At 40.7% G+C, this 26,898-nt stretch overlaps 1 protein-coding gene across 4 annotated transcripts in view; it reads right to left on the reverse strand.

Annotated features, from left to right (window-relative positions):
* Positions 1-2,780: 2,780 nt before the first annotated feature.
* Positions 2,781-26,898, reverse strand: part of tbc1d23 (TBC1 domain family member 23) — a 65,839-nt gene continuing 41,721 nt past the window's right edge. For 2 of the 4 annotated variants that reach the window (XM_033032628.1, XM_033032631.1), the window contains exons 13-19: positions 21,777-21,886; positions 20,730-20,872; positions 20,233-20,277; positions 10,618-10,706; positions 9,797-9,932; positions 8,993-9,187; positions 2,781-3,866 (exon numbers count right to left, since the gene is read on the reverse strand). In XM_033032628.1, the coding sequence (XP_032888519.1) occupies positions 3,785-3,866; positions 8,993-9,187; positions 9,797-9,932; positions 10,618-10,706; positions 20,233-20,277; positions 20,730-20,872; positions 21,777-21,886 (800 nt within the window). In that variant the 3' untranslated portion in view covers positions 2,781-3,784. The remainder of the gene's footprint in view (positions 3,867-8,992; positions 9,188-9,796; positions 9,933-10,617; positions 10,707-20,232; positions 20,278-20,729; positions 20,873-21,776; positions 21,887-26,898) is intronic. The other 2 variants (XM_033032632.1, XM_033032630.1) reach the window with 2 other exon arrangements.

Below are 26,898 nucleotides of genomic sequence, written 5' to 3' on the forward strand. Positions count from 1 at the left end.
ACTCGTCCCTTCCCACCCAAACCACCCCCTCTCCTGGTACATTCCCCTGCAACTGCAGGAGATGCAACACCTGTCCCTTTACCTCCCCCCTCAATTCCATTCAAGGACCCAAACAGTCTTTCCAGGTGAGGCAGAGGTTCACTTGCACCTCCTCCAACCTCATCTACTGTATCTGCTGTTCCAGGTGTCAACTTCTCTACATCGGCGAAACCAAGCGCAGGTTCGGCGATCGTTTCACTGAACACTTCCGCTCAGTCCATCTTAACCAACCTGATCTCTCGGTGGCTCAGCACTTCAACTCCCCCTCCCATTCCTAATCTGACCTTTCTCTCCTGGACCTCCTCCATTGTCAGAGTGAGGCCCAATGCAAATTGGATGAACGGCACCTCATATTTCACTCGGGTAGTTTACACCCCAGCGGTATGAACATTGACTTCAGATAGCCCTTGCTTTCTCTCTCCATCCCCTTCCCCTTCCCAGTTCTCCCACTAGTCTCCGCCTACATTCCATCTTTGTCCCGCCCCCTCTCCTGACATCAGTATAAATTAATAATGAGGGTGCTTGACAGGGTGACGATTAGGGGGGCTGTTGTGTTCTGGATGGCATCAAACTGCTTGTGATATTGATAAACTCAACCAGGCACGGAGTATTATATCATGCTTTGTAGTTGGGGGAAAGATCTTAGGTCACCAGGAGGCTGCTATACAATACCCAGTCTCTGAGCAGCTCATGTAGCCACCCTGTCCACCGACAAGATTTGGATTATCTTTGGGCAAAAACGAATAAGGAGCATGTAACATTCACGCAACAGAGACACAATTTCTGTAAAGAGTGAATGATTTCACTTCAAAAATGATATTCCAATCTCTAGGATAAAACGGGCCACTTGATTGGTATAGCAGCAATTGCTTGAAATATTTACTCCATTCACAAACAAAAGTGGCCACAGTAGGTGTGAGCTACAAGATGCATTGCAGTATATCAGACTCATTACTCACTGTCATGGTGCATTAAGCTTACCATAACAAAAACAAAGGCTACAGGTGTAGCACAGGCAGCATCTGAGAGCAGGGAAACAAATATAACATTTCTAATTGATGACCTATTATCCAGAAATATTATCTTTGTTTCCCTTCTCTCAGATGCTGCCTGATATGCTATATCTGGTTTCTCAAAGAATGGTTTTGGAGTTAATAGATTTGAGTCCAGCAGCCCTGCTAGTAGTGCCACTGCATCGCAGTGCCAGAGATCCAAGTTCAATCCAGATACATTCTTCCTGTGATTATGTGGGTTACCTCATGGTACTCTGGTTTGCTCCCGCACCCCAAAGATCTGCAGTAGGTAGGCTATTTGGCCTCTGTAAATTGTCCCTAGTGTGTCGGTGAGGGGCAGAATCTGAGAAATGATGAGAATATGGAGTTTGTGTAAGAATAGTGCAAATATGATGGTCCGGGCAGACTTGGTAGGCATGTTGCTATGCCCTCTCAGTGACTCTAGATTTATTTGATGTTATTAGATAAAAGCCATAATTTCTCATATCATTATGCTGATGGAAATCAAGATGATTTATGGATTCAAAACTGAAATCTCTAGAAGATTTACCAGTCAGATTTTGAGAAACCAGAGAACATTCTTATCCAGCAATATAAAAGGTATAGAAGTGTGAAAACACACATCCAGATACAGGGACAATTTCTTCCCAGCTGTTATCAAGCAACTGAATCATCCATGATTACTTAACATCCATGATTCAGCCATGATCATATTGAATGGCGGTGCAGGCTCGAAGGGCCGAATGGCCTACTCCTGCACCTAATTTCTATGTTTCTATGTTTCTATCCTACCACAACCAAAGAGCAGTGCTGAACTACTATCTACCTCTTTGATGACCCTCGGACTATCCATGATCGGACTTTGCCGACTTTACCTTGCACTAAACGTTATTCCCTTATCATGTATCTATGCACTGTAAATGGATAGATTGTAATCATGTATTGTCTATCTCCTGACTGGATAGCTCGCAACAAAAGCTTTTCACTGTACCTTGGTACACGTGACAATAAACAAAACTGATATCAGATTCCGATGGAACGACAGTTGCCAAGAATTCTGCTCATTTTAAACAGATTGATGATGCTTTAAATGATTTTAAAATACAATGCAAGCGTTTCAACAACTCTTGCTTATTGTATCAGAGACCACAGCAAGGCTTTGAAGTTTGATGTTTCATTGCTTTTGTAGTATAGATACTTCAATGTGCACATCACCTACAACCTTTTTACTTTCCTGTTTCCAGAGTTTTCCAGTTTTGTTTCCAGATTCTTTCTGAACACACAGGTGCCTTACTGTGGCATGGCTCCTATTAAACATATCACTGTATTTTGCTTGATGTACAGGATTCAAAATAAACGATTAACACTGGAAATCATAGTCAAGTATGATTCCAATTGTATTCTTATTTCACAAATATATAATTCTACAAGGTGTTGCATACAGATTTGGAGTGGGATTCCTGAACAGTTATTCTTCTGTTGGTCTAACAAGGTAGCAAGATTCACATTCATCAGTTCAGTAGATCTTTTTTAAACATTACTTAGGAACCGTCTTAGCTATTTAAATGGCATGTGAAAAAGATTTAAGCAGTAGAACTTTTCTATCATCTCCTTTAGAAATCTAGGCTTTAAATGAAATTTTTGAGATTTACAGAATTGTGACATAGAACAAGCTAATTATATTCATTTTTCATTACTGTGGAGATAGTGCAATGAGACAAGTTTGAGGAAGATCAAGTTGCTTTTATTAAAAATACAGACTCTGGATAACAAAAGGATTTCTATAATTGTGGCATGCAAAATGGCTGGAGCATGTGCCTTTGATGCTAATCAATGTAAGGGAAAACAACCATGTTATTAAATTCTGTTAGATTTTAAAATCACAAACCTCAAAAAAGTTTTCGGGAAATCTCCTGTTAAACTTATCCAAAACACATCTATTGTAAATACTGCAGTAAATCAGCGTTTAACACTCTGAAATGGCAATTCTTTGTAAACAAGAAATTCCTGACATTACCCTTTTAACATGTAAATGCAAAGTTGTATTACACTATATAGAGTTATAAGTGACAAAGACAAACAAGTGCCAAAATTAAGATTAATTTCTGCCAGTTTATTTACAGCTATTTTATGAACAGAAGTGGGATCCAGTAAAAAATGTTTGCATTAGTTTACTGAAAATTATATGACTGAAATAGGCACAAAGTAGTGGTTGCATCAGGAACTTCAGAGAACAGAACTTGAGATAAATCATGAACTGAGTATGCCTGGTACATGCATATTTATGCTGAAAGCCTTGTGAAAATAATTTTAGTCCCTTTGTGCTGTATTAAAAGATCCTATACAACTTAAGGTACTTAAACAAAAACATCCAAGGTAAAATCTGTTATTATTTATACAGTGATTATTAAATTGAAGGGAACAACTGTAGATAGTAAGGATATTTCAAATGAAATCGTTTGGAAAAACACATCAACAATTATAAGTTAAGAATATTCAAAACAATCTGAACACTTTGCCTTCAACTGAAGTCGAGATTTTAGGAGCTTAGTTCTCAAAAATCGCCACCCTTGTCATATACAGGCTTCAAAAAGTTTTAATGAAACGCCCACAAATCTGTGTGGATTTTAAGCCAAGCTCCAGATGTTCCACCATCAGAAACAGGATCACCGTTAAGTCAATCTTGTCTCAGTCTCTTTAATTTTGGAAGGCAATGTCTTCTCTCCTGTTAATCAGCTTTCTAGTGCATCAAGGACTTTCATGATTTGCTGTTTTATGGCTTTAGTGGCATCTCCTGCGTTTGGTATTAAATACCTGGGTGGGAAAAAAGTAAAATGTTTCTATATTTGACGGCAACTTGTTCATCATAATTCAGAGAGTGTCATTAATGATAAATTGGAAATCCAGAGTAATGACCAAAATTCTGACGTCCACAGCAAATTCTGTTAAAACCACCATGCAATCTTTCACTGTGCTGGCCTGATGATAGATGACACACTCAAAAGGTGAAATTTGGTATTTTTATTTGAACATTCTTCTAAGAAACACATTCTTGTTCACCATATATCAAATGATAAAATTAACCAACTTCATGCAAATGTGGGCACTTTGACTATACTCAAATATTTGCAGAACATGAGATGCTTGAACATGTTTTATAGCTTAAAATTAGAAGAGTTTTGAGAAATCCCACCCCCTCCCCTCCCCAAAGACTTAATTGAACTTCTGTGAGGTTGAAGAGGAACCTATTGCCAACATGGATGGAAAAAAATCATGTAAGCTTTCTAATCACTGAATCTGTGAGAACTTGAAAGATGGAGGGAAGTCACATCCACTTCCGAAAGCCAATTACAAAACAAATCAATGCTGCACATACATTTTATAAAAGCCTTGCCCTGCACATTAACTACTCACTCATGGATAATTAGACTTCCAGACGGACCTAGCTGCCTGCTGATCAGTAAATGAAAAGTAGGTAAAGTACAGTGGCTTGCAAAAGTTTTCATACCCCTTGAACTTTTCCACATTTTGTCACGTTACAACCACGAACGTAAATGTATTTTATTGGGATTTTATGTGATAGACCAACACAAAGTGGTGCATAATTGTGAAGTGGAAGGAAAATGATACATGGTTTTCAAATTTTTTTACAAATAAAAAACTGAAAATTGTGGCGTGCAAAAGTATCCAGCCCCCCTGAGTCAATACTTTGTAGAACCACCTTTCGCTGCAATTACAGCTGCAAGCCTTTTGGGGTATGTCTCTACCAGCTTTGCACATCTAGAGACTGAAATTTTTGCCCATTCTTCTTTGCAAAATAGCTCAAGCTCAGTCAGATTGGATGGAGAGCGTCTGTGAACAGCAATTTTCAAGTCTTGCCTGAGATTCTCAATTGGATTTAGGTCTGGACTTTGACTGGGCCATTCTAACACATGAATATGCTTTGATCTAAACCATCCATTGTAGCTCTGGCTGTATGTTTAGGGTCGTTGTCCTGCTGGAAGGTGAACCTCCGCCCCAGTCTCAAGTCTTTTGCAGACTCTAACAGGTTTTCTTCCAAGATTGCCCTGTATTTGGCTCCATCCATCTTCACATCAACTCTGACCAGCTTCCCTGTCCCTGCTGAAGAAAAGCATCCCCACAGCATGATGCTGCCACCACCTTGTTTCACCGTGGGGATGGTGTGTTCAGGGTGATGTGCAGTGTTAGTTTTCTGCCACACATAGCGTTTTGCATTTAGGCCAAAAACTTCAATTTTGGTCTCATCTGACCAGAGCACCTTCCTCCACATGTTTGCTGTGTCCCCCACATGGCTTATGGCAAACTGCAAACAGGACTTCTTATGGCTTTTTTTCAACAATGGCTTTCTTCTTGCCACTCTTCCATAAAGGCCCGATTTGTGGAGTGCACGACTAATAGTTGTCCTGTGGACAGATTCTCCCACCTGAGCTGTGGATCTCTGCAGCTCCGCCAGAGTTACCATGGGCCTCTTGGCTGCTTCTCTGATCAATGCTCTCCTTGCCCGGCCTGTCAGTTTAGGTGGACGGCCATGTCTTGATAGGTTTGTAGTTGAGCCATACTCTTTCCATTTTCGGAAGATGGATTGAACAGTGCTCCGTGAGATGTTCAAAGCTTGGGATATTTTTTTATAACCTAACCCTGCTTTAAACTTCTCCACAACTTTATCCCTGACCTGTCTGGTGTGTTCCTTGGGCTTCATGATGCTGTTTGTTCACTAATGTTCTCTAAAAAACCTCTGAGGCCTTCACAGAACAGCTGTATTTATACTGAGATTAGATTACACACAAGTGGACTCTATTTACTAATTAGGTGACTTCTGAAGGCAATTGGTTGCACTGGATTTTATTTAGGGGTATCAGAGTAAAGGGGGCTGAATACTTTTGCACGCCACACTTTTCAGTTTTTTATTTGTAAAATAATTTGATAACCATGTATCATTTTCCTTCCACTTTACAATTATGCGCCACTTTGTGTTGGTCTATCACATAAAATCCCAATATAATACATTTACGTTTGTGGTTGTAACGTGACAAAATGTGGACAAGTTCAAGGGGTATGAAAACTTTTGTAAGCCACTGTATATATTTGTGACACATATGCTATCAATGATTAAATTCGTGCAAAGTGCTTTAACGATGTATGTTGCAGAGGAAATGGAGGCATAGTGTGCAAGCATACTTTGAAAAAAAATCAGTTATAGATATTTATTTGGTAATTTTCTGGTGGGCCATTATTAATATCTGCCTAAGTTTGCAGATGACACTAAAATTGCTGGGGTCGTGGACTGTGAGGAAGGCTGTCAAGGTATACAGCAAGATATAGATCAGCTACAGAAATGGGTGGAGAAATGGCAAGGTGTTGTACTTTGGGAAGTCAAATTTAAGGGGAAAATATACAATTAATGGCATGATCATTAACAGCATTGAAGTAGAGGGATCTTGGGGTTAAAGTTCATAACTCCCTGAAAGTGGCAACACAAGTAGATAATGACAAAAAAGGCAAATGTTATGCTTGTCTTCATTGGTCAGGGTATTGATTCAGGATATCATGATGTGGCTTTATAGGAATGTGGTTAGGCCACATTTGAAATACCGCGTGCAGTTCTGGTCGAGGGTGGAGACTTTGGAAAGGTTACAGAGGAGGTTTAGAATAATGCCCGGATTAGGAGCATTAGCAACAGAGAGAGGTTGGACAGAATTGGATCGTTTTCTCTGGAACAGGGAGATCTGATAGTAATATGTAAGATTATGAGAGGCTTTAATAGGTAGACAGTTAGAATCTTTTCCCCAGGATAGAAAAATAAAATACTGAGAGCATAGCTTTAAGATAAAGTGGGAAAGTTTAAAGGAGATGTGCAGGTCAAGTTTATTGGGCCGTGGGTGCCTGTAATACAATATACATCAATGATTTGGATGAAGGGATTCAAAGTAACATTAGCAAATTTGCAGATGACACAAAGCTGGGTGGCAGTGTGAACTGTGAGGATGCTATGAGAATGCAGGGTGACTTGGACAGGTTGGGGGAGTGGGCAGATGCATGGCAGATGTAGTTTAATGCGGATAAATGTGAGGTCATCCACTTTGGTAGCAAAAACAGGAAGGCAGATTACTATCTCAATGGCGTCATGTTGGGAAAAGGGGAAGTACAACGGGATCTGGGGGTCCTTGTACATCAGTCTATGAAAGTAAGCATGCAGGTACAACAGGCAGTGAAGAAAGCGAATGGCATGTGGCCTTTATAACAAGAGGAATCGAATATAGGAGCAAAGAGGACTTTCTGCAGTTGTACAGAGCCCTAGTGAGACCACACCTGGAGTATTGTGTGCAGTTTTGGTCCCCTAATTTGAGGAAGGACATTCTTGCTATTGAGGGAGTGCAGTGTAGGTTTACAAGGTTAATTCCCGGGATGGCGGGACTGTCAAATGCTGAGAGAATGGAGCAGCTGGGCTTGTACACTCTGGAGTTTAGAAGGATGAGAGGGGTGCTCATTGAAACATATAAGATTGTTAAGGGCTTGGACACGCTAGAGGCAGGAAACATGTTCCCGATGTTGGGGGAGTCCAGAACCAGGGGCCACAGTTTAAGAAAAAGGAGTAAGCCATTTAGAACGGAAACGAGGAAACACTTTTTTTCACAGAGAGTGGTGAGTCTGAGGAATTCTCTGCCTCAGAGGGCATTGGAGGCAGGTTTTCTGGATGCTTTCATGAGAGAGCTAGTTAGGGCTCTTACAAATAGCAGAGTCAGGGGATATGGGGAGAAGGCAGGAATGGGGTACTGATTGGGGATGATCAGCCATGATCACATTGAATGGCGGTGCTGGCTCGAAGGGCCAAATGGCCTACTCCTGCACCTATTGTCTATTGTCTACAACTTCCAGTGGTGGGGAAGGCAGTGGATTTTAAGAGACATGTTGATAGGCACATGGATATGCAGGAAATGGAGGGATATGAATAATGTACAGGCAGATCAGAGTTGGTCTTGGCATCATGTTCGGCACAGACATTGTAGGTTAAGGGCCTGTTACTGTGCGGGACTGTTCTATGTTCTATCTGTATTGTGTTTTCCAAAATTAATACAAAAGGCTAAAATGTTTTTGTTACATCCATGGTTGAAGCTGGTTACCAATTTCTATCAGGCAACATTGTTAAAGAAAGTTCAACTACTACCTCTAGTTTAGTCCCATGGCCTTACTATCTGTTTAGTTTGGGTAGACAGTGGGACTATCTGAATCTAGTCTACTATCTGCATCCCAGCTTCCATTAACGCCAATTCAATTTGACACGGCTTAATTCTTCTTCCAAGCTCCAGTGATCTCAGAGCAACAACTTATTTGCTGTTATCCTCTAAAATCTTATCCCATTTCCAATTGCAATATCATTCCCAATACTATCAAAGACCCAGCCACTAATGATCGCATCCCTTCTTTGGCATTGAGAAGCATGTCTGTGTACTTTTGATACACTTTGCATTTTACAGGGCATTTTCGATTTGAAACAGCCTATAAAAATTAAATGTGTCCAAAAGAAAGTTGTAAAATAATGCATTTTCACAAGAATGGACAGGTTAATAAACCAAATGTTAACTAATTCATCCTCAGAATGAATGAGAAAAATGACATTTGACTAAGTTTGAAGCCCTGCAGTGTTCCAACACTTCACACCAATGCCTTGATAACTCAACACTCCAACACTTCACACCAATGCCAACGTAACTCAATCTCTAACTGTAAGCCATGTCACAGGAGATCTTTACTGAGATAAGATAATGCATGTTATATCTTATATAACTTGTATAAGATACAAGCAAGTTGGTTTAGATTCATAGAAAATCGCAAACACAATGCTTCAGCAAATTCGATTCATTTTCATCAAGTGTCCAATCAATTGTATGTTCAAGCTCAAAGTGTATTTATAATCTTACCTTTCTACAGCCAAAATCTCTACTGGTGAGACATTACTGTTTCCAAATTTAAATGTGATCAGCTCTGGGTGCTTTTTCTTGGAGGTAATTTTTACCATAGAAGTTAAGGCCTGTCGTGATTGGATATAAGCAAATCCTTTCCGAGATGGAATTTCTCGCAAACAATACATATGCGATGCTGTTACCATTAGGTGACTAAAAGATCAAATAAAATAAATCAGCTGCAATATTATTCATTATCAACTTGCATTAATTCCAATTATAAAAAGGTGGAAAGATTTGAAGAGCGTAGTAAAAACAGTCAGTCAATTCTGCATCAAATTGCTGAGTAAACTGATTGCATAAAGTTACAGCAGGTTTTACAGGTCATTCAGATGAATAAATCCATGTATGAGCCCATCTCAAAATAAATTAAATCACATGTAAGATCACACCGATGCACTCGTAACAATACTGGAAATTTACATTAAAGATATCCTCCAAGATCTACCCAAGAACAGGATCTGCAGCATTGCAAGTAATGACATTCAGATTTGGAACAGAATAAGAAAGAAACTGCTAAATAGTTTGACCAATGTCATTGAATTTTTTTCCAATTTTTTTTGAAAGGCAGCTAAAAATATTGAGTCAATAAGATTTTCTTCATAGTCTATAGTATATTGTTAAATTGTAGCTGTTGGCAAAAGCCAACCAACTTTCCACAGGGGTAGATATTTTAAAACTTAAGATAGAGCTGTCTTGATATTGTTAAATGTTAATATTTTGAAAAATGTACAATAAGCAGGTCTATTGTCCATTACACACCTTGGAAACATATGTCCTGTCTCTTTCACCTCATTACATGGAAAGTGGTGTTTAATGTCAGGCTTGTTCAACCATGTCTGAATGTTCACCATCTCCTTCCGATCATCATCAGACATGGAAGAGCTATCAATCTCATCTATAAAAATAAGTGAAGATAAAAATATCTTTCATTATTAGTATTTAATTAAAAGGACCAAAAACAAAGCAGGTAAATAAACATTACAGTATTTCTAAAAGTCAACTATTGAGTCATGATTTATTATAGATACTATACATAGTCGTAGATAAATGCTTGAAGGAACTGCTTTCAGAAATACCTCAAATGTGTAACAGAGGTGCTGTATATTGTGACGCAGGCAATTGAATCCTGTCAAACAACTTTTTTCAATTTGGCACTTTGCCACCACAGGGTTAAAACTGAATTTTAATTTGCAGGTTTTGTAAAGAACATGTATGAAGAACATCCAAGGAACCAAGCCACTATATCAAAACCAGCTTTTAAGGAGTTAATCCATGATAAAAATTAAACATTATCCTCTCTGCCGTCCTGACCAAATTCCCAATCTTAGTCACATCATTAAAGTAGAACTGGAATTGGCATTGGCATACTATCAGCCACAGGAGACACATGTACCAAAATAACTTGTACAGTCAATTATGGTAAGAGAGTAACAAGGTTTCATACTCCCATTTAACTATTCTCGACCAACTGGAAAGCAGGTTAAAATTTTATTGTATGAAAATAAATAATTATAAAAAAGATAGATTAATTTATTCATCTAGTTGAGCCACCTGGAGATACCTGTAATGGATTTAACTACCTGTATCATATTCTTCTTCATCTCCAATACTGAAGACAGGCTTTACCCCACGATAGGGTTTTCCTACTCTGTCACTGCTGCTTACATGCCTGCAAGGCAAACATAGACATCAATAAATATATATATTTAATTAAACCAAGTACTGCCATATGTTAACCAAAGAACATTCACACTACAAAACGAGTTAAATTACTTCAGGTTTCCCGGCATAATGGAGACTGCAAATCTTCTTAGATATATTGGCCATCCTTACATTTTTGAGTAAAATTACAGAACTGGTCTTAGCAGCTAAACAGATACACTAGCAATTGAACAGAGGACCAGCGAATTTAGCATTTATATATTTAGTCAAGAAATTTCAATATTGCAAGGCGTTGATGTTGCAGGCTCTGGGATTTTTGGATTACTTAGTATTTTTTCTAAAATATAAACATTTTCACATCAGTGGCAAAATGCTGAAACTAGCCTCTGGCCTGAAGCAAACTGCCAACTAAGATCAAGCCATCCGTGTGACTTGAATTGCCCATTTTTTAAATTTCTGTTGTTGTATGGAGTCAATAGCAATGGATCTCTGCCAACAGCAGTGAAACATCATCATTCAGGGTGAAAAGACAATCCCATTGAAGAACTCAAAGGGAGTAAATAAAATGCAAAATGCTCAATTTTTAATTGATAGTTAAAGCATTTTGCAGCGTGTGAAAGAACAATCGGAACATACAAAATTATAATAGATGTCAATGTATTCAAACATTTTAAATATGAGATACAGATTATTAAAACAAACACAGAATATTTAAATAGGTGCGCACATATAAAATTTGCTGTTAAGGGCCAGAAAGAGTATCGTGGTTATGATTTACTACGTCATTAGAACATACTTTTTGTTTTCATGCTTTAAGCCTCATGCTTAAAAAATTTGTTTTAGTAAGAATAGTTTGCAAATGCCTTTAGTTCTTATTAATTCATTGATCCATGAAAATGAACCTGGAGTAGGCTGGAAAATAGTGTACCCGACAGAGAAATAGGAAATCAAGGACAATAGCTTCTGGGTTTTCATGTTTGGCAGTGCGTGCGTGTACCTGAACAATTGCTGTAAGGTTCATAATTTAAATACAATGAATGTTGGCAGTTTTGCCAATATCACAAACTCAGGGTTTGAGCCAACAAATCAGCAGTTATGCTTGAGGAGCTGAAGGTAGAGACGACAACAGTGATTGTGTTGGAAAAAGTTGTGCAAATATGACAACCATGCACACTTTGAGAAAAGATGTTTCATTTTATCGTTAACTCTGAAGCAAGTGTTTGTATAAACAATTCTTTGATATAACGTTAAGTATTTAGTAATTAATATTGACGTATTTCCTCTTGAGTAAGCAATCTCTATAACTTTTATCTGATTTCAAACACACATTTGCTATAGCTCTGAGTACTCATCATTTCCTACATTAAGTCTAGGTTTTGGTTTAGTTTAGTTTAGAGATACAATGTAGAAACAAGTCATTTGGCCCATCGAGTCCATGCCGACCTTCAATAACTTGCACATTAGTTCCATGTTATCCCACGTTTTGCATCCTATACACTAGGGACAATTTACAAAAGACAATTAACCTACCCACCTGCACGTATTGGGAATGTAAGAGGAAATTGGAGCTCCCACAAAAACCCATGGGACACAGGGAGAATGTATAAACTCTGCACAGACAGCACGTGGTCAGTTCGAAGCCGGGTCTCTGGCACTGCGAGGCAACAGCTTTACCACTGCACTCATGTGCCTCATTCAAATGACACCATCTCTGTATTTTGCACAGTGGTCCAAAGAATTACCAACCTGATCAGTCAATAGTGTTAGAGTCAGAGAAATACAAAGGCACTTTCGCCCACACTGACATTACGTGACTCAAACACCCATTTACGTTAATCCTACATGAATCCCACTTTTATTCCCTCCACATCATAGAAAACATAAAAAAAGTACAGGAGGAGGCCATTCAGCCTTTCGAGGCAGTACCGCCATTCATTGTGATCATGGCTGATCGTCCCCTATCAATAACTCGTGCCTGCCTTCTCTCCTTGACTCCACTAGCCCCAGAGCTCTATCTAACTCTCTCTTAAATCCATCCAGTGACTTGGCCTCCACTGCCCTCTGTGGCAGGGAAACCATAAATTCACAACTCTCTGGGTGAAAAAGTTTTTCTCACCTCAGTCTTAAATGACCTCCCCTTTATTCTAAGACCGTGGCCCCTGGTTCAGGACTCACCCAACATTGGGAACATTTTTCCTGCATCGAGCTTGTCCGGTCCTTTTATAATTTTATATGTTTCTATAAGAAAGCCCCTCATTCTTCTAAACTCTAGTGAATACAAGCCTAGTCTTTTCAATCTTTCCTCATATGACAGTCCCGCCATCCCAGGGATAAATCTCGTGAACCTACGCTGCACTGCCTCAACCACAAGGATGTCCTTCCTCAAATTAGGAGACCAAAACTGTGCACAATACTCCAGATGTGGTCTCACCAGAGCCCTATACAACTGCAGAAGAAGCTCTTTGCTCCTATACTGAAATCCTCTTGTTATGAAGGCCAACATTCCATTAGCTTTCTTCACTGCCTGCTGTACCTGTAAGCCAACTTTCAGTGACCGGTGTACAAGGTCGCCCAGGTCTCGCTGCACCTCCCCCTTACCTAACCTAACCCCATAGAGATAATAATCTGCCCCCTTGTTTTTTCTGCCAAAGTGGATAACCTCACATTTATCTATATTATACTGCATCTGCCCACTCACTCAACCTGTCCAAGTCACCCTGCAACCTCCTAACATCCTCTTCACAGTTCACACTGCCACCCAGCTTTGTGTCATCCGCAAACTTGCTAGTGTTGCTCCTAATTCCCTCTTCCAAATCATTAATCATAAACAGTTGCGGCCCCAACACCGAGCCTTGCGGCACTCCACTCGCCACTGCCTGCAATTCTGAAAAGGACCCGTTCACTCCTACTCTTTGCTTCCGGTCTGCCAACCAATTTTCTATCCATGTCAACACCCTACCCCCAATACCATGTGCTCTGATTTTAGTCACCAGTCTCCGTGCGGGACATTATCAAAGGCTCTCCACTACATCCACTGGCACCCCTTCATCCATTTTACTTGTCACATCCTCAAAAAATTCCAGAAGATTAGTCAAGCATGATTTCCCTTTCATAAATCCATATTGACTTGGACTAATCCTTTTACTGCTATCCAAATGCCCCATTATTACCTTTTTAATAATTTACTCCAGCATCTTTCCCACCACCGAAGTCGGGCTAACTGGTCTGTAATTCCCTGTTTTCTCTCTCACTCCTTTCTTGAAAAGTGGGATAACATTAGCTATCCTCCAATCCACAGGAACTAATCCTGAATCTATTGAACATTGGAAAATGATCACCAATGTGTCCACTATTTCTAGAGCCACCTCCCTGAGGACCCTGGGATGCAGACCATCAGGTCCAGGGGATTTATCATCATCAGTCCCATTAGCCTACCCAATACTATTTCTCGCCTAATGAAAATTTATTTCAGTTCCTCTACCCCCTTAGATCCTCTGTCCTCCAGTACATCTGGGAGATTGTTTGTGTCTTCCTTAGTGAAGACAGATCCGAAGTACCTATTCAACTCTTCTGCCATTTCCTTGTTGCCCATAATAATTTCACCCGTGTTTGCCTTCAAGGGGCCCACATTTGACTTTGCTACTCTTTTTCCCTTAACATATCTAAGGAAGCTTTTACTGTCCTTCTTTATATTCCTGGCCAGCTTCCCTTCGTACTTCATCTTTTCAGCCCGTATTGCCTGTTTTGTTTCCTTCTGTTGTCCTATGAAAGTTTCCCAATCCTCTGGCTTCAGGCTACTCTTTGTTGTGTTATACATCTTTTCTTTTAGTTTTATTCTATCCCTAACTTCTCTTGTCAGCCACGGTTGCCTCCTACTCCCCTTAGAATCTTTCTTCCTTTTTGGAATGAAATGATTCTGCGTCTTCCAGATTATGCCCAGAAATTCCTGCCATTGCTGTTCCACCGTCATTCCTGCTAGGATCCCTTTCCAGTCTACCTTGGCCAGCTGCCCTCTCATGCCTTCATAGTCTCCTTTGTTCAACTTCCGATTTAACGTTCTCCTTCTCAAATTGCAGATTAAAACAAATCATATTATGATCACTACCTCCAAGCGGTTCATTTACCTCGAGTTTTCTTATAATATCTGGTTCATTGGACAACACTAAATCCAGAATTGCCTTTTCTCTGGTCGGCTCCATTACAAGCTACTCTAAGAATCCATCTCGGAGGCATTCTACAAACTCTTTTTATTGGGGTCCTGAACCAACCTGATTTATCCCAGTCTACCTGCATATTGAAATCCCCCATCACCACAGTGGCATTACCTTTGTTACATGCCAGTTTTAACTCCTGCTGCAACTTACACCGTACATCCGGGCTACTATTTGGGGGTCTGTAGATAACACCAATTAGTGTATTCTTGCCTTTACAATTCCTCAGCTCAATCCAGTGATTCTACCTCATCAGTCCCTATGTCTTCCCTCGCAAGGGACATCATGACAAAGGAAACTGGGCACTAGGTGGTCACCTGCTATTGTTTATGTGTCTGACTTGTCGGGATGGTAACACAGTTCATCTCATTATAAAACATGAAAGGCGAATGATTGCCAGTCAAACTCTGTTTATCCATGTCCTCTACAGATGCTGCCTGATCCACTGAATTACTCCAGCTCTTTGTGTTGTCTTATATGGCAATTGGTTCAATGGCTTTAAATTGAAGACATTGCATACACCACTTCACAAAGTTATCCAATGCACTTATAGACATAAACTATGATGTGCATTGTTTTCCACTGTTCTATTGACTGTACACCAGTTTTTATTAATCCACATGCTCTCCGCATGCCATAAAGTATGATTCAGAATTAGGAATACAACAGGAGACTTGTGTCAGGTCAGAAAAGCAGCTTGTGTTATGATGGCTATCTGGCCCTTTTGATATGTTTAAAAAAATTCTAAAGCACTATCCATAGAAAATGTAATGGTCGACCTTTTTAAAGACATATGATTATTCTCTGCAGCTGCAAACTGTGCAGATATGTGAGCAGCCTGAAGGGCCTCGACCTGAAACATCACCCATTTCTTCTCTCCAGAGATGCTGCTTGTCCCGCTGAGTTACTTCAGCATTTTGTGTCTACTTTCGATTTAAACCAGCATCTGCAGTTCTTTCCTACACAACTCTTCACAATGCAATTTTGATCGGGCACTAGAGAAGCACTTAAATGACATCCGCAATAATCACACACTGTTGTATCTGAAGAATACGGCTGCTACTTTAACCAGTGGACAAGTGATCATTTCTATTGACACTTGTGCAATGATACTCGATTAATCAATGTAACATACATCCTTAAGTATTGTCATCTTGCAGTGACAAATATAAAAACTTACAACTTTTATAAAGACCTTTAATTTTGAAGATCCTGTGGAAAAAAATAACTTATGCGATTTTGAACGTTTCTATTCCCTAAACTCCTTTCCCCCACTGACACAATTATTTTTAAAACGTGAATTTCAAGGGACGCAACAATCATGAAACAGCAGAATTACTTGTACAAGCGATATTTTAGGGTTTAGATTTTACTGTGAAATCAAAAATAAATTAATAGTGCACTATCAGCCTAGAGGAATCTCGTAAACAAAACCACAGAGGTTACATTACAGACTAAAAGGTGAACTGAATTATTAAATGAGTACTGATATCAAGTGGAAAGCCAAAATCCAGCCTCATCAAATTATTGCATTTCATGTAAAAGAGCGTTTAAGTATTTCGCAGAACCATAATTTCAAAACTACCAATGTGCAAAGGGAAGGCCCCACCTCCTCTGGCGGAGGGTGACAGCCCGGGCTTGAGAGCAGCCGGTCCCTGTCCCGCCCCATCGGGTGACCGGGGGGCTCAAACGTGTGGAGTACTGGTGGTTGAGCAAGCCCCCGCTCAGCCGGAAGTACTCATCGGACCAAGGCGCCGTAATCCATCCCGGGAGCCGGTCCCACACAATTTGAGCCGCCTTTCCTCGACACCCTTCGTCTCCCTCCGAGACGCAGGGAGGCGTGTCCTGTACAGGCTCCTCCTCCACACCCTGCACTTCCTCGCCCTGGTCCACCGTCCGGACACCAAGTGGCGGTCGGTGTTCCCTTCCGGTCGCGAGGGGGGCCCCCGGTGGGGGTCCCTCTACGCAGGGATTCTCCCCCTCTACATTGGGGACCTGGGGTGGAGGGTATTGCACCGAGGTGTTCCCTGCAACCTGTTTCTCTCGCGGTTCACAGACTCGCCAGCCGCCTGCCACTTTTGCGGGCTGGAAGAGTCTGTGTACCACGTATACATGGAGTGCGTGAGGCTGCAGCCACTGTTTGAATATCTAAAGGGGCTGCTCCTTGCCTTCTGGCTGCATTTTTCACCCACCATCCTCATCTTTGGACACCCTGTGCGTAGGGGAGAGGGTAGGGCTGAAGATGTCCTGGTTGGGTTGCTCCTGGGCCTGGCCAAGCTGGCCATCCGCGAGTCACGGCGCCAGACTGTGGAGGGCTCTACCCGAGCCAGCTGCCTGCCCCTTTTCCGGGGATACGTCCGTGCCCGGGTGCAGATGGAAAGGGAATACACCCTGTCTACGGGCACCCTGAGGGAGTTCCGGGACCGCTGGGCACCGAGGGGGGTTGAATGTATCCTTGACAAGGATTGCAATATAATTGTTTAGCAGTTGCTGAGCATATCTTTTCGTCTTGTATTATGGTGGTGTTTTGTTTTATTGTAGTGTCAATACTATTTTAATATTTGAATAAATATTTTTGATTAAAAAAAATAAATTAAAAAAAATGTGCAAAGGGAGAAAGGAGGCAATATGAATATATAACCAGATCAGACCCACACTGATCAGACATCGATAAGATCATAGCTAATCTGATTTATGACCATGACACTACTTTCAAGTTTATGTATTCATTCAAGACACCCCCATAACATTTCAACACATATTTTTGCCTAAAAAGTATCCCAAAACTTTGCTTCCACTGTCCCTTGTGGAAACATGCTCTGAAGAATTATTAAGCTCAATAAAAATATTTGCATAGATCTCTATCCTTTGTATTATTCTTATTTCTTATTGTGCTCCTAGTTCTAGATTCTCCACAGGACAAAATATCCTCCCCACATTCCACTGTCAAGTTCTCTAAGTTAAGTCCTCAGTTAAATCCCTTAAACTGCAATGGATACAAGCCGATCCCAAATTTTCTGCATTAGATATTTTGCACGTTCCATTCATTCAAATCTTTGAATTACTTCCAAAGCATTAACAGAACTCCAGCATTAAGCATCTGCACAGAACTCCAAGTGCAATCTTGCCAATGCCCTGTAATTTAAAGCATAACCTCTTTACTTGAGTTCCCTGGCAAGAAATGGCAACATCCGTTTGCTTTCGAGTCATATTTATCGAGTGATACAGTGTGGAACCTTCGGCCCGACTTGCCCACACCGGCCAACATGTCCCAGCTCCACTAGTCCCACCTGCCTGCGCATGGTCCATATCCCTCCAAACTTGTTCTATCCATGTACCTAACTGTTTCTTAAACGTTGGGATAGTCACAGCCTCAACTACCTTCAATGGCAGCTTGTTCAATACACCCACCACCCCATGTGTGAATCAGTTACTCCTCAGAGTCCTATAAAATCTTTTCCCCTTCACCTTGAACCTATGTCCTCAGGTCCTCGATTCCCCTACTCTGGACAAGAGATTCTGTGCATCTACCCGATCTACTTCTCTCATGATTTTATATACCTCTATAAGATCACCCCCCATCCTCCTGCGCTCCAAGGAATAGAGACCCAGACTACCCAATCTCTCCCTATAGCTCAGACCCTCGTCCTGACAACATCCTCGTAAATCTTCTCTGAACCCTTTCAAGCTTAACAATATCTTTCCTTTAACATGGTGCCCAGAACTGAACACAGAAGTCTAAAGGCAACATGACTTCCCAACTTCTATACTCAATACTCTGACTGATGAAGGCCAATGTGCCAAAAGCCTTTTTGACCACCTTATCTACTTGCGACTCGACCGTCATGAACCATGCACCTGCACTCCAAGATCCCTCTGCTCAACAACACTCCCCAGAGGCCTACCATTCACTGTACAGGCCCTGCCCTTGTTAGACATTGCAATATGCAACACCTCAATTAGACAATAGACAATAGGTGCAGGAGTAGGCCATTCAGCCCTTCGAGCCAGCACCGCCATTCGTGATCATGGCTGATCATCTGACTAATTGTTTGAACCTACGTACTAACCTTTTGCAAATCATGCACTTCATTTACTGGATCACGTTGCATCTCAGAGCCCTGCAATCCCTCACCATAATATGCTTTTTTTTTTTAATTTTCCTTCCAAAATAGAAAACTTCACATTTGCTTGAATCATACTCCATTTGTCAGATATTTGGCCACTCCGCCTCACTATAAACTGCTGAAATAATTTCCACAACTTACTTTTCTACTTGTGTAGGAAGGAACTGCAGATACTTGATTATATAGAAGTTTGACACAAAGTGCTGAAGTAACGCAGCAGCATTGCTGGAAAAAACGGATGGGTAACATTTCAGGTCAGGTCGGGTTGGAAAATCTGAAGGGTTCCCACCGGAAATGTCACCCATCCCTTTTCTCCAGAGATGCTCACTGACCCGTTGAGTTACTCCAGCACTTTGTGTCTTACTTTTCTACTTATCTTTCTATCATCAGCAATTTTAGTATGAATACCAGTGTAAAAAGTTGAGACTACAGCACTAATTTATGTTGGACCTCACTTGTTACATCTTGTCAACCAGAAAATGCATACACACATATATATATATACAAATATATGTATGCCAACTTTTTCCTGTTAAACAACTGTCCATCCACACCAAAATGTTATCTCCTATACACTGAGCTTGAAGATAGATAATCTGAAGTTTTAAGAAAATAATTCACTCCCTTTATCCACCTGTGTACATTGCTCTCCAGGCCATAATTTACATTGATAATGTTGATGATTTGAGTGGCTTGATTGCCCACTTCAGAAAATGGGTTAGAGCCAACCACATCCTCTTGGCCTAGTATCACATACAGGCCAGACCATACCAGGATGTTAATAAGCATGAATAATCAATTACAGCGTAAATTGGGGAAACTTATATGTCAGTATACATTCATGGTTAAATACCAATAATTTTATGATTAGAAATTATGAAAAAATACACAAAGCTCAGAGCAATGGCATAAACAAATAGCATAACTTAATGGCAAGATGAACTTTGCAGTAAATTACTTTGCAAGACCCTCACAGATGCCAGACATGGTCAAATATACCATGTTACATATATGTTTACCTTGTGGAAAAGCAAGAGCAATCCTCTCTACAGATAGACAAACCAAGTAGAAATATAAACACATAGTCGTTGCTCAAGGCATAAGATGCTGCAGCAAAGCAGTGAAGTTGAAATAGAAAGAGCTTGCACAACATGCTGAAGTACACAGGCCAGAGCTATTCTGAACACCATCTTACCAATCTAGGTTCACCTTTTCTGGCCAAGGAAGATGAAAAGTCATTCTATTTTAATTAATAATAGAAGAAAAAAAACATAATAAATTTCAAAATGGAAAAAGCTACAAAAACAAATTAAAAATTAAAACTATGACAGATGTCAATTAAAAAGAAATAATCCTCAATCGAAAGACATTCAATTTTTTTACTTCTGTATTCAGACACCTTTTTATGTCATTTGGATATATATATAATAATGAATACTCATACAGATTGGATGTAATTCCATTTCAATACTGGAACCAGATTCCTAAATTGGAAATGGAAGCTCTATTAAATTGAACCTTTATCTAACTGGAAATGTAATGCAAAAAAATCATTAACAATGAAAGACAAAAAGTACTTTGTCTTTCAAAATTTCTCCCAACAGAGGAAACAGCTGCTTAAAATAGCACACAAGCTACCTTTAAGTCAATATGGTTATGAATTACATTAAAAACCAAGTACTCCTACATTACCTTTCAACAGGGGCAGACGTATTCTCAATGAAACTGATCACTTTCTCTTTTACATTTACTGATTTGGACTTCAGGGCAAAGGTCATTTTGTTGACTAAAGACTTCACACCTCTTCCATCGCCAGATCCGTTTGGTGACTCACCCTGCAAAAAGCATTCAATAAAATATAATTAAAGAAAACTTAACATGCAGCACTCTGTGCTTTGTAATTTGTTAACAAGTTCATGCCGTATAAGAATTCTGGAATGAAATGTGATGCAAGAATAAGAACTTTTTTTTAGAAATCTTTGCAATTTTATATATAGTGCCCTCCATAATGTTTGGGACAAAGACCCATCATTTATTTATTTGCCTCTGTACTCCACAATTTGAGATTGTAATAGAAAAAAGTACATGTGGTTAAAGTGCACATTGTCAGATTTTATTAAGGGGTATTTTTATACATTTTGGTCTCACCATGTACAAATTACAGCTGACATATGATGTCACGGTATAAAGTTCCACACATCGTCATTGTACATGACCAAAATCCAATTAAAATCTCAGTCAGACACTAGACATTTCTGGACACCCATTATGCCTACTCCATGCCAACCTCAAGATGTGACAATGCAGCATTTTTCAGCGTATTTTCATTCCCTTCTTTGGATATTAACGCTGGGTAGGAGCCAGGAAATTAGCAAAGGGTCTTTGAACATGCATCCTAGTTTTAAAGGGAGTGCCTGTTGTGACATATTTCCGAATATTAGTAGATTTAATGAAAAAATACTTCAGCATCAAATACTTGATAAAATAAAGAGAACAATTCAGAAGGCAGCCCTTAATGTTGCAGTGGAAGAAGTGGATAGATACATTGCATGCTGGTGTTGCACATATTCTAGAGTGAAGAGAGAAACATATCCAATTGTAAAACAAGAAGTATTTTCTACTTTTAAATCAATTCTGATTTATACATTTCATGCTTTACTTTAACTGAACCCGTGAGCTCTTCAACATTAATCAATCATCTTAATTAAAACAAAAGTGAAATAAGGACAATGTACTTACATCAGCTGAGGAAGAGATACTGCCACGTGACCCAGATGTACTAACAATCCAGTGACCGTAGCCATTTTCGGGCCCATCTACATTTATGTCCACAAGGTGCTGCTGCAATGCTGCAAGACAGTGCATCTTATAGATACTGACAATACTCAAACAAACCCAATCTTACTTCAAAAATTAATCTTCAGAAAACTTGGTAACTAGAATGCTGTTCACCAGGATAACCTTTCAATTTAATCAGATTAAGTTCAAATCTAAATTCAAGTTTATTGTCATATGCACAAGTACGTTGATGTACAGGTACAGGTACAATTAAAAAATCTGTTTGCAGCTACATCACAGGCAGAGACTTGACAAATACACAAAAGCAAATTACAAATAACATTTTAAAAGAATGAAGAGTGTGCAAAAACATAATTAGAAAAAAATCAAGGCCAAAGTAGTGCAAGAGGCGAGCTGTAATGTGACTGCTTATCTATCGCTGTTTGATCGTTAATTAAAATAAATGTAAATTTGATGGAATAGTTTCGCTTCTTCATTGCGAGGGATGAAATAATTTAATATTACAAATTACAATTTTGATGTCGTTAATTATGAATGTACTACCAACAAAGGAAACACGGCTCTCTGGTGAACTAAAATATGCCATGATTATGGAATGAATTATTGATGTGAATCATGCTTTTAGGAAAAATAAGTTTTTATCAGTTTTTATAAACAGTACAGAAACGATTCATTTTCCATTTTATTCATTATTATAGATCTTGCAAAGCAGTACAGATGAAGATTAAAAAAAAGCACAAGAGCCATGAAACATTATGAATTAAGAATGATTATAATTTGATGGTTGTATCATCTTATACCTCAGGAAATGGTCCTTAAAGGGTGCATTAATTGCTAACAAAATAAATTAAACCCAATTAATGCAGATATAAATCTCCAAATTAACAAACTGAATTACTTCAACTAAAATAATTAAGCTTTTATTGTTACTGGGAGGGGGATATTCTGTTTGACCAAATAAGACAGATTTGGGGCCTAGCACCGTGGAGCGGCCTCCAACTTGAACGACCCGGGGACTCGGGAGACTGCGGAGCTGCGGACTACTCACCATCGTGGGGCTGGCCGGCCTCGGAGCGTGGGGAGCAGTGGTGACTCGCTGCTGCGACTCGACTCCTGTGGCTCGGAGGCTCCAGCAACGCAGCCGCAGGTCCGGTGGACTGGGACATCGGGAGCTCGCGGGTCCGGGGGGAGAGAGAGACCGCTTCCCGGAGCTCCCGCAACGCGACTTCTCCAGCCCGTGTCGCGGGGTTGGAACGACCCGGAGCGGGGTCATACATCGCCCGGCACGGCTTCATGGCCGTGGGACATTCCAGCGCCCGCCGGGGGCTCCAACTTCGAGACTTCTAGACTGGGAGCGGGGCCGTAAATCGCCCGGCACGGCCTAAAATGGCCGTGGGACTTATCATCGCCCGCCTGGGGCTTCGACATCGGGAGAGACATGGAGAACAGGGGAGAGAAAAGACTTTGCCTTCCATCACAGTGGGTTCACTGTGATGGATGTTTGTGTGAACTAAATTGTATGTATGTCTAGGAATTGTCTTTGTTTGTATGGCTGTGGAAACAGAATTTCGTTTGAGCCTCACTGAGGCTCAAATGACAATAAATTGTATTGTATTGTATTGTATTGTATTGTATTTGGTTTTGCAGTGCAAGATAAGAGATACCATGTGGTCCCCATGAGGAATACAGTAATTGGAGAAGATAGCTGGCCTGGTCCTACTCGCAGCATTAGAGTGATCAAGCCTGTAACTGAAGAAAGTCAAAGTAAAAAATAAATGGTTTCGGAGGCTGAAATCAGATAAGGTCTTAGAGGAATTTAAAGGAAACAGCAGATAACTTAGACAGGGTATCAGGAAGGCTAAAATGAGCTATAGAACCATAGAAAATAGGTGCAGTAATAGGCCATTCGGCCCTTCGAGCCAGCACCGCAGTTCAATATGATCATGGCTGATCATCCAAAATCAGTACCCCTTCTGACTTTTTCCCCCATATCCATTGATTCCCAGCCCTTAAAGCTAAATCTAACTCTCTCGACATCAAGAAAGGGTAGGGGTTTTGAAGAATGTTTAGTAAGTCCACAGGCCTGATGGGAACTATCCCAGGTTATGGAGAGAGACATGAAAGGAGATTACTGGGGAGCATTGATGAGGGGAAAAAGGAATAGGTGACGTTTCGGGTCGAGACTCTTCATCAGACTGAGGATCAGCTCAGTCGGTATAAACCAGCATCTGCAGTTCCTTCTTACACATTGACTCTATATAGACAAGGATAAGTAGCTAACATTGACGATTACCAGCTCAAATTGTATCTTCCCAATAACAGACTATACTACTCTTCACAAACTGAATCCAAGGAGATTCTAAACCAGGACACTAACAAAATGATACAGAAAAGGACGCAGGGTGCTGGAGTAACTCAATGGGTCAGGCAGCATCTCTATAGAACATGGAAAAGTGACACTTCTGGTCCCCAAGTACCCTTCTTTAGATTGATTGTGGGGTAAAGGGAGGAGGGGGGAGGGGGGGGCTGTCACTAGTTACAGTTAGTGAGAAGAGGGCAATATTTCTGAATATTAATTTGTACTATAATTTCAGCTCCAGGATGGCAGGACAGCAAGTCTTACATTGAGTAACATCATACCATTTGTAATCGGTAAATATCGGCATTTATATAATAAATACAAGTTTAGAAGTTAGAAGGCAGTGGAGGCCAAGTCAATGGATATTTTTAAGGCAGAGATAGATAGGTGTCAGGAGCAATGGGGAGAAGGCAGGAGAATGGGGTTGAGAGGGAGAGATAGATCAGCCATGGTTGAATGGTGGAGTAGACTTGATGGGTTGATTGGCCTAATTCTGCTCCAATCACATGAACATGAAATCTTTTTTTGCATCCTGTAACTCAGTACTTTGCCTCAGAAAAATAAAAATATCATATTGTACCTTTTGGGAAGAATAAAATGCATAAAATTTGAGTATTCGGAAAATATTCTGACACACAAAATATCTGTATACAGATTGAAAGGAAATCTATTTAACAGCTTTAAACCATATTGCTACTACCATTGTAAATAAACTTTAACTTGAAACTAAAGTTATTCTCCACCTGCAATATGTTATTTACCTGAGAATCCAAAATACTTAATTAAAGAGCTCTAATTTGAACAAAACAATAGTAACTGGTTCCCATTCTTTATGAAAGTTGTTTGAATACAACAATTTTTTTGTCTAACGTGGAATTCTGGAGAAAATTGATGCAATGGATCGTAAAATCTTTGATGGAATAAAATCTGAATATACCAAGAATGTCATTATCATCATTGTTGATGTTGAGTGTTCATTAATGAAATATTTTGCAATAACACAATGTAACTACAGAAATGTGGACAAAAAAGAATGTCCTCTGCAACTACAAGTTTGAAATTTAAAAAAATTTCTACCTTGCTTAGATTGGTGAAAATTAAAATACATAGAAGAAAATGTAAATAATGTAGATTGGAAGCAAACACATAATTTCAGCAGATATGCTTTTGACTTTAGTTACAGCGTGGAAACAGGCGCTTCAGCCCACCGGATCTGCTACGAGCAGCATCACCCCGTACACTATGACTATCCTACACACAAGGGACAACATAATTTTACCGAGGCCATTTAACAAAACTATGTCTTTGGAGTGGGAGGAAACCGGCGCACTCGGAGAAAACCCACAGGGAGAACGTACAAACTCCGTACAGGCAGCACCCTGTAGTCAGGCTCATACTCACCCTTTCCTCATGCTCAACAATTCCTAATTGCTATCAAACATATATTAAGTATGCCTCATTTTCACCGGTGATTTAATTAAACAGTTCTTCAATCTAAGACTGGTCATTCCAAACCACAACCTTCGGAGAAAGTATGGTGCGATTCCAAAACCTAATTAATGACTTTTCTGAATAGATACTTTAAATTGTTGAGTGTATTGTTGAGGCGCCGACCTGTAGGGGGTATGGCTGCCTAGCCTGCAGCTGTCTGTTTTTTCATCTTTTTTCTTATTTTTAGTTAGTTTAGTGTTTTGTTTTTGAGGAGTTCTAGCTTTTTTATGTGTGGGGGAGGGGGGGGGGGGACGGGGGAAACAAATTTTCAGGGTCCCTACCTGGTCGTAGATGCAGCTTTTCTCCGGGCTGCACTTTCGACCCGTCCTCGCGGCCTACCAGCGGGCCTGGAGCGGCGTTTCCTGAGGGAATCGCCCGGGGCATCGGCGGCATCGGCGGCGGCTGTGGGTCCGAGGAGCGAGGGGACCACCCTGAGCCTCGGCATCGGCGGCGGCGGCAACGGCACCGGCATCGGCGGCACCGGCATCGGCGGCGGAGCTGCGTGTGTGAGGATGGCGGTGCAGCGCTGGAGCGCCATTGCGGGGCGGGCGGTGCCTTGCCGGGGTCGCCGCGCTGGAGCTCCGGTGAGCTGGGACCGGCGTTAAAAACATCGTGGAGCTGCGGGCGGCGGCGCTGAAACTTTACATCGGGAGCCTGGGATCTCGCGACGAGATCGCCAGTTGAGCTCCATTCGGCGCGGCCTTGTCGGCTCCGGAAGCCACGGTCTCGAGTAGGGAGGCGGCCGTTCCAGGGTTCCCAAGCCGCTGAGAAGACTCTCCCGACGCCAGAACACCATCACCCGGCGAGGACGGCCTGGAACATCGGGCCTCCGTGAAGGCAACTGTGGAGGCCTCAATAGGCCCAACTATGGGTGAACATTGGGGATGGAACTGGACTTTGTGCCTTCCCCCATAATGGGAACCATTGTGGGGGGATGTTTTTATGTTTTCATGTTGAAGCTATTTATTATTGCTATGTTTGTATTCTTTTTTATGTGCTGCATTGGCAAAAAGAATTTCACTACACCTAGGTGTATGTGACAATAAATTTAACCTTTGAACCTTTGTATCCTTTCTTACTTGTGCTGCATAATCCTTTACGTAAAACTATGAAGGAAGGGTCTGCCTTCAGAAAATGGCATGCTAACTGAGAAATGAAAGGTCGGTGAATGGACAACCATGCTACTCTATAAAACCTGCAAAGTAACATTAA

Source organism: Amblyraja radiata, chromosome 14, assembly GCF_010909765.2.
Source record: "Amblyraja radiata isolate CabotCenter1 chromosome 14, sAmbRad1.1.pri, whole genome shotgun sequence".
Classification (NCBI taxonomy): Eukaryota; Metazoa; Chordata; class Chondrichthyes; order Rajiformes; family Rajidae; genus Amblyraja; species Amblyraja radiata.